The sequence below is a fragment of the Antrostomus carolinensis genome, unplaced genomic scaffold (genome assembly GCF_000700745.2).
Source record: "Antrostomus carolinensis isolate BGI_N321 unplaced genomic scaffold, ASM70074v2 scaffold170, whole genome shotgun sequence".
Classification (NCBI taxonomy): domain Eukaryota; kingdom Metazoa; phylum Chordata; class Aves; order Caprimulgiformes; family Caprimulgidae; genus Antrostomus; species Antrostomus carolinensis.
In genome coordinates this window covers 41,645-50,660 of record NW_010288947.1, presented here as the reverse complement: position 1 = coordinate 50,660, position 9,016 = coordinate 41,645, and the positions used below count along the sequence as shown (strand labels likewise).

The following is a 9,016-nucleotide window of genomic DNA, read 5'->3' as shown; positions in this document are numbered from 1 at the left end:
GGGTGGGAGAAAAGTAAAGAAACAATAACAAAAAAACCCCAAAAACCTGTTGCACTGATGATGCCTGGAGAGTCCATGTGGCTCTCCACGTTACACTGCTTCCCACCAGTGACTCCATGTCCTGGACGGCCCAAGTCTTGTGCAGCAGACTCCTGTTCAAGGAGAACATAAACTTTTTTAGGCAGACATATGTTGCTTATTAGCTTGGATCACAGAAGGTGCAGGATGAGTAGCAATGTCTCCCTGATGAGAGGACACGGCGTTTCCACTATCCATAGAAGTTTTGCAAACCCAGCTGCCTCCCAGCCCCTCCATACACTGTTTTTCCAGCTGTGTGCCATCTTGTTGGAAGGAGCGTGAAAAACAACTGCAGCAACATCCCGTGTGAAACAGGATTTGGAGCCAGCAAGGCAGTTGGGTCTTCTAGCAAAATGTTCTTGCCCAAATCCCAGCATTGCCTCAACTGGAAAAGACCTTTAAGATCATCAAGTCCAATCATGAACCCAACACTGACAAGTCCCCAGCTAACCCATGGCCCTCAGCACTATGTCTACACGACTCTTCAGTCCCTCCAGGGATGGGGACTCCACCACTGCCCTGGGCAACCCCTTCCAATGCCTCAGAACCCTTTCAGCAAAGAAATTCTTCCTCACATCCCATCTCAACTGCCCTGGGTGCAATTTGAGGCCATTTCCTCTTGTCCTCTCACTTGGTCCTTGGTTGGACAGACCCCCCCCCACCTCTCTCCACCCTCCTCCAAGGGACTTGCACAGAGCCACAAGGTCTCCCCTCAGCCTCCTTTTCTCCAGCCTCAACACCCCCAGTTCCCTCAGCCACAAGGGAACTCAGCACACTTGTGCTCCAGACCCTTCCCCAGCTCCGTTGCCCTTCTCTGGACACGCTCCAGCACCTCCATGTCCTTCTTGGACTCAGGGGCTCAACAATGAACCCAGCACTCGAGGTGCAGCCTCACCAGTGCCCAGGACAGGGGGAAGAGAACTTCCCTGCTCCTGCTGGCCACACTGGTGCTGATCCAGGCCAGGATGCCCTTGGCCTTCTTGGCCAGTATTCACATTTGAATCAATATGGGCTTGGTGAACAATAAGCCAAAGAGTTTTTGGGACTGAGGAGAACATTGTAGTTCAAATTAGGCTTGCAAAGAAAACAAACACAAAGGAGCCATTCAGAGAAGACACACAAGTTGAGAGATACTAATCAGTTTTATTTTATAAATACAGATGAGCTTTCCCGCAATTACCAACATAGTTTTAATGTGTCATTTACTATGGGATATTCTGGTTTTGCTTATTTTAAATACCTGGTCAAGCAAGGATAAGCCAATGCTGTTGTGCTTGCTATAAAAATATAGTGGGATATGATCTTCCAAAACTAATATTCTCAAAAATCTTAGGAATTCCTAGTAAGGGGAAAAGATTGCAATGAAATGTTTTCTCCACTTGCAGACATTTGCAGACATTTAACAGTGTCACAGCTGTGCAGGCTCTTGGCAGTTTAAAGCACAATGTGATATATCTCACCTTCAAACCTACTATTTGTTTCTCTCCCACTACACTATTTTCAGAGGAATTTACAGAAGGGGAGGGAAAAAAAAAAAATCACCACAAAAAAGAAAGCCATGAGGTGGTTGCAGTCTGTACAATCCCCCATCCTCACAGTTGGCCAATGCTTTAATTAGCCCTATGATGCTGTCCCCCTTCACACCACCTTCTATATAGAAAGTGATAAAAGTGGAAGAGAAACACGGGGACAATTTAAAGCCTACTAAAGATACATCCACAGAAAGCCTATCAAAGCAGCTTTGTGGGACAGATGCAGAAATCAACCATCGTGTTTGACACATTAACAATTACAGGGTACAAAGAGGAACAGCAACACGACATCAGGGAGGAAAACCAGACTTAATTTGGTCGGGTGCAACCTGAGAAAATGTGCAACTATTTAAAAAAAACCAAAACAAAACAAAAAAACCCAACAAAATCCAAAGTTTTGCTGATGCTCTACAAACCTAATTTCACATGTCGCTTAATTGCACCGAGACGCTCCGTGTTTGCCTACGAAAACATTGCGATTTCACAACTACTCTTTGGGTTGCTTTGAAAAGTCACCATCACACACAAGCTAATGCCTTTCTGTTAGAGAGGAAAACGAATGTGCCTACAAAGAGAAGGTCTGTGCTGCTTTGAGTGTGCCAGGTCCCATCCCACAGGGTGCACGACTGACTCAACGTTCCTTAATTTCACCTAAAATTATACTGCTATCAGAAGATGGGAAGATACAGTCACAGGACCAAGCAACCTCATGCCCACTTCATTCATAAGCGCTGTGCTTTCAGGTGTTTCATGTCTTCCTCTCTATGCCAAAGCACAGCAAGAGTTTCCTCCCTACCTCTTCTCAAAGATGATGGCAGTGCTTTAAGCTGTTGCAGCATTTCCTTTAGGGAAGCTTTTTCTTCATGAGGCTGGAACAGAAGAGCTTATTTGGGAGAGAAGATACTCAAGAACATGTTCAACTTCATGCCCAAGTTTGTACTTGGAATCACATTCAACGCTTTACAGAATTGAGGTCTCTGATTCTGAGTGCTTCCATCTAGCACGTCATATTAGGACAGACCAAAAACCAATGAATCGCTGGAGAAAGGCTGGAGCCAACAACTCCATTGCAGGTACAACCGTTAAAAGCTAACAGAAGAAATGTGAATATAATTGTAATACAATCATTAAGGTGTTACCTGGAAAAAAAAAATGCATATTCTAGAAAGAGTGCTATTATGTATATTGGTTCTCACATACACTTCTTGTTTTGACAACAGATAATTGAGATTATACATATCCACATTTTTAAAAGTTAATTTAGGCTAGCCTTATGGTGAAGTTAGGAAAAAGACTAGGTCATCAGTTCAAAAGAAAGCACAGACCAGAGAGGAAAGGAAAAAAAATAAAAATTAAAAAAAAAAGCCAGGCATGATGAAGTGTTTTTTATTCTGCTATATATTTTTATATTTCAGAGCTCACAACCGAGCCCAGATTCTTGGGTATACAATATAGAAAGCAAGAGCAATGAAATCCAAACTGAAACAAATACCAGGAATCACAAAACAGGCTGCAAATTGCTTTCCTGAACACATGTGCTGGTGGTAACCTACCTAAGAGCAAACCGCACCTCCAGTCAACCGCTGCGAGTTTCTTCCTTCAAAGCACAGCTGCTTAAAAGGATATTAATTGAGATGAATAATGTTAAGTGCCTCCTTTCTACAGAGGGTGGAGTGATTCCACAAATTCACTTAATTCCAAAGCACTGACTGTATTTTCAGTCTGGGTTTGTTTTTTTAATCGAGATGTCTGTGAAGTGCTTCAAAGCACGTTGTCCCCGTTAAGACACCTCGGAGGGTGGCAGCTGAACCCCGCTTAGATAGGTCTCTACTGATGAGGTTGGCACCCAACTGAAGTGGGGAATGGGTCAGGTTGAGATTTTTATAAGAAAACTTAAGAGGAGATTTAGTCCTCAAAGGTTCTACCAGTAGGAACAGTGAGTATAGAGGAAAGGAGGGGGAAAAAAAAATGTCATTTCTGATTAATGAGGTGCAAGGAAACTGCAGTTATCACACAGGTGCTCATTCTCTGGCAAGTTTACACCACCAACTGAAGACCCATCAGTGCAAACTAGAACTTCAAAGGCTACAGAGCACAGCCAAGAGAAAGCTGTCCAATTACAACAAATTCATGGTATTTCTGTAACACTGACTACATTGCTCAAGATAACGCAGGAGTACATGGGAGAAGGTAAAGAGCTCTTACCATAAATGTACTTTTAAATTAACTTTTTTCTTTTTACTTCTGAAAAGATTAAAATAAATTTAAACTCTAAATAATAATTAAGAAATTAACAAATATTCATAGAAGGGCCTGCAGCACTAGAAGTTGTTTCCAGGAAAGCCTTTTATAAATGGATTCCAATGCCTAAAAAAAAAAAAAATAATAATAAAAATATTCCAACAGATTATAAATACCAGACATAAGGGGACTGGAAGCAGAATCAAAATTTACCTGGGCTGTGAATATACCATGATTCGGTGTTATCGTGCTTAAGTCCGTTTTGTTTAACACCATAGGAATAGATTTAGCTTTTTATTTTTTTTATTTTTAATTTTTTTATAATTAATATAAAGAATAAGTGCAATTTTATCTCTATTCCAGATCACTGATTTCACCTCAATGTCTGCTATCAAATCCCTGTCCAAGCTCACTTGTCCGAACTTTTACGCGATCTGCGGAAGCTGGACATGTTTTCATTCAGTGCATAGATCCTTCGAGAGAACTCCTCAAACTCCCCTAGGACTTGTTCATCACACTCCACTGCCACGGCACGCTCCACAGGGATGGAGTTAAAGTCTTCTAGTTGATCTCCTGTACTGAACCCCGTTGCTTCCATCCCCATGATCTCCTCTGCTTGCTCCACAGTGCAGCAAAGGACGGGGCCGAGCGAGGGACGAAACTCACAGGGCTGCTCGTTGCTCGCCGTGCCAGAGCACTCACCAGGTAGAAACGCCCCATTTATTGCACTACTATGTCCTAGGAAAGACTCCTGCTGGTCTTGGGGGTTGGTTAAGCTCCCGTTTTCTCCATTTAAACTGCCACACAAGTCTTTGCCTTTCTTGGTATTTCCTTTTGAGGAGTCCATAGAGGTATCCAAGGAGGAAGATATCGATCCAGGTTTTTTATCTAATTCTCCTACACGGGCGGTGATGGCAACAGGCTGTGTTAAAGCAGAGTTGTAACTAGGAGGAGGAGTTTTGTACTGTAGTCTTTCATTTCCCGTGCTGGCTCGTTTTCGGAGTCCTTTATCTGGAGAAGGAAGCCCACTGGAAAAGCCAATATCTAATCTGCCGAAGCTAGAGCTCTGTCTCTTTGGAACAGGAATTGCACTGGATGTATGGTGTCGATCACTATAAAAGAAGGAAAGGATAAATCACAGCTGTCAGACACTCTCACGAGCAATACAGATGTTTAACCAAAAGCTGAAGCAATTATTTTATCACGATTCCGGGCTCTGTTTGGCCAACTACTTGTATCCTAAAGTGCTAAAACCCCAAACGTGTTTAATGCTGTATGAACTACAGAAGACACCCCAGAGGACAGCTTTACTGAAAAGCGGTAAGATCGTGTAGGAACATTTACAAAGCTCCATGGTTTGAAGAGTCAATCACCCAAGAAACCACCACATTATGTTAATTTGTACTGTTAACACCATTTTATAGGACCAAGCTGTACTTTATGAATTATTACTGTTGACCGTATATTTATGTATTTATGGCCTGTACTGGGCCATCATAAACTCTTCAAAAGTGAGTAATAATGGTCGAATCCTCTAAGAGCGACTTCTTCCAGCAGTGGACTTTCCTGACAGCTGCACAAAGGAGAAAAAACACCCTAACTTTGCTATTTGCAGAGGATTATTTTTGCCAGATCTTCTACTTTTCTGTGCCAATCGTTCCAAAACTTTTTTGGACAAACATCAACCTCTGTTTCTTGAGGAACGTGAAGTAATCAAGCTTAATTTACAAGTTTGATTTGACTATTTAATACAGTTCCACAGACCACTTACACTGTCTCAGGGTCTATAATTTGGAACATCCGCTTTACATCATCTAGGGTGCGTTACGTGAATTTTCCTTCATCGGCTTAATCCTTATCCAAATATAATCACCATCCTATATGCAAATAGTATGGTGGACATTAACTTCAGCAACCAGTTCATTTTCCTTCCAGATTAAAATAAAATATAAATATAATAGAGTTATTACTGGTCTGCTAAATATATAACTCCAAGATTCAATTGCTGTCAGTTTGAGTGTCCTTCATTAAATCCATTCAAAAGAAACTCCTTCTACTCAAGGCCTGATACATTTTGGGATCTGTCTTGCAGGGGAAAATCTTGGAATAGCAGTTATGACTAGTCCCTGGTGTGGATCCTTTTCCATATTATTTTTCTTTTGTTTTTTTTTTTGCTCCCCTTTGTAAATAGGATAAGCTAGATTGCAAAAAGTCCCTCTGTGAAAAATAAGCATCCCCACAGAAGGGCAGTGGGGAATAATACTGCTCTTTAATTTCCTCTCCCATTTTACCTCCTCCCAGGCTGCTCCTTAATACATGTGTAGGGCTTCCTTCTCTTCCATAAAAACCTCAAATTACCTTAAGGAAAAGTTATTTTTTCAGAATTTACAGTTGCAGACAGCAGAGAGATAAGTGCCACACATGTAGCCAGCAGCAAAAACCTAAACTTTCTTCTTAGATTTCAACTGCTTTAGGGACACAAAATTGGTGATGGGTTTAGAGGAGAAGCTGTATGAGGAGAGGCTGAGGTCACTTGGATTGTTCAGCCTGAAGAAGAGGAGACTGAGAGGAGATCTCATCGCTGTCTAGAACTTCCTCCCAAGGGGAAGAGGAGGGGCAGGTGCTGATCTCTTCTCTCTGGCCACCAACGAATGCCAGGAGCAGAGGAAATGGCAGGAAGATGTGGCAGGGGGGGGGGGGGGTTGGCCTTGGGGGCACCCAGAGGGTGGTGGATCACTGGAACAGGCTCCCCAGGGAGGTGCTCATGGCACCAAGCCTGACAAGATTCCAGAAGCATTTGGCCAAGGCCCTCGGGGACACGGTCTGAATGTTGGGATTGTCCTGTGCAGGGACAGGAGATGGGCTCCATGATCCTTGTGGGTCCCTTCCAACTCACAGCATTCTATAACTCTCTAATTCTCTGCTGTTTCAGACCTTTTCGATGTAAACTCTGCATGGCATTCACAGCTTTGTTTGCAAAAGTTTGGAGTCTTCTTAACAGAGGTGACAAAACAAAAACCGGTACGTGCCACAGATGCTCATAAGTGCTGTATATGTGGTCTTGGAGAGTAGCCCTAAAGTCCCTTACTGACCAGAGGCTTTAAAATATATTAAGCAACCCCTACACCGCCAACTATTTATTTTTAAAATGATGTAATATGAAAAACACAGAACCTGAGGCAGGACACTTGTGATCTTATGCAATGTGCACTGCAGACATATTGGGGATGGTCTGTTTTCTCCTCCCCTTCCCCCAGCTTAGTGCTTTCAACCTTAATTCAGAAAATAAATGAATACTTGGTATTATTTCTTTTATTAGATTCTGTTTATCTTGAATCTTAGATCTAAGAAACTTTTTCATATTACCTCTAGATTTGCAGAATCTTCCTTAAGAAAAGGCACAGGAAATGAAACAGTGTGCTATGTTTTCAGCTTGAACAGCAAAATTCTATCATTACATATGAAGTTTTATGAATTTACCCAAATTCCAAGATGTGCATATGTTCACAAAGCCAGATACCATTCAAATCACTTCTCTGTGTTGAAGGGTGCAGCATCCTATGTTTACATTAATTCCTCGTGGACAAGTGACAACTGATTACACTACAGATCACTCTTCAAATTAGAAGACATTTTGCAATTAAGCAGATGGTGCTTTTCAGTGCAAGCTATCTAAGGTTTTGCTGCCTTTCTCATTCCAGCTATAGAGATGGTGCAGAGCTGAGTTATCTCCCTCCTACCTGGACAGGACAGCTCATAATATGGAGATTTGTGTGTCTCACCACAGAGATGTGGCAAGATGCACGTTCCACCTTGAGGCACAGAAACGAAGATGAGCAGTAGCTGTGTGCAATGGAATTGGGCAGGAGAGGCCTCCCTACCTCCCTCTTCCTTTCAAAACTGAGCCCAAAGCACAGGCTGGGATCAGTCTTGCTGCTAAGATGAGCCTAAGCCTGCCACGAGTCTTGAGGAGTACAAGAGGGAGTCTCAAGGCAGGAGAGCTATGAGCATTGTGCTACAAGGGCTTGGATATGTGGACTGTGCTGATCCATCACCTTGTGGCTCTAAATGCAAGAGGCTCAAAAGAGAGACAGGTAAACAGGAGAGGTGGGTTCTGTGCTCAGTCTAGTATTTTAGGTTGAGAAAAAAACCCTGTTGCTGAAGTTTCCTTTGGTTTGTTTGTACTGTACTGTCAATTCAAGATCCAAAGGGCAACACACATGCTTTTTGCAAGTCTAGAATGAGCTGTATAAAATGTGTTCCTAAGTCTGGACCTATCTGACTAATCAGTTGTCTAATGCCATTTAAAATAGTGAGTATGCATGCAGTTCAAAAAGAAGGTGGGGTATACAAGAACACTGTTCTCATACAAACTCATTTTCAAACTTGAAGGCCACTTATTGCCATCCCTTTCCAAAAGAAATGGGCTGTTCCCAGAACTGATTCCAGTATTACATCCCCTTTAACAATAAAGCTAAAAATAACTCTCCTTGGTTTCTATCAAGAAGCCACAAAAGCAAAAAGACGTCCAGAAAAGCACCAAATAAATCTGGGAAAAGTTGAAATAGGAGGGATGCTGTGTCTTGACTAGGACACCCCATATTCAACCTGACCACAGAGACAGCCAAGGTAAGAGAAGAGAGGAAAAGCCAACAAGGCTTAGGAAATTACAGCTAAGTGCTGAAGAAGACTCTGAAGGGGCTCAAGCCGAGACAAAGGCTTTTAAGGCCTTTCAAGGCCAGGCTGGATGATGCTTTGAGCAACCTGGTCTAGTGGAAGGTGTCCCTGCTGCTGGCAGGGGTGTTGGAACTGGATGAGCTTTAAGGCCCCTTCCAACCCAAACCAGTCTGGGATTCTATGAAATTCTGCCATTTCTCTGGATTTTATTCAACCATCCACAGGTTGAAATAGGCATTTGAGATTAAAATCTAATCCAGGAAGAATTTCAAGCTATACTTTGTGGATTTAAGTGTTTCACAAAACAGTCACAAGGCTATCTACTCTTTACATGATATTTCAGTGATAAAAGCTCTTGCCTGAAACATAAGCAGTCAGAAGAGGGTCCAGACAAGTTACAAACACAGTGGCCTGACCACCAGCCTATAAGACAGGTTTAGAGTGGTTGAATATATCATCTTGCAGCACGAGATGCAAGATCTCACAAG

The 9,016-nt window shown here is 42.4% G+C and overlaps 1 protein-coding gene across 1 annotated transcript in view; it reads right to left on the bottom strand.

The window, feature by feature from the left end:
* Positions 1–3,941: 3,941 nt before the first annotated feature.
* Positions 3,942–9,016, bottom strand: part of LOC104525176 (UV radiation resistance-associated gene protein-like) — a gene marked incomplete at its 5' end in the record, with an annotated part of 34,552 nt that continues 29,477 nt past the window's right edge. The window contains one exon of the mRNA XM_010168256.1: positions 3,942–4,963. Coding sequence (XP_010166558.1) covers positions 4,261–4,963 — 703 coding nt within the window. The remainder of the gene's footprint in view (positions 4,964–9,016) is intronic.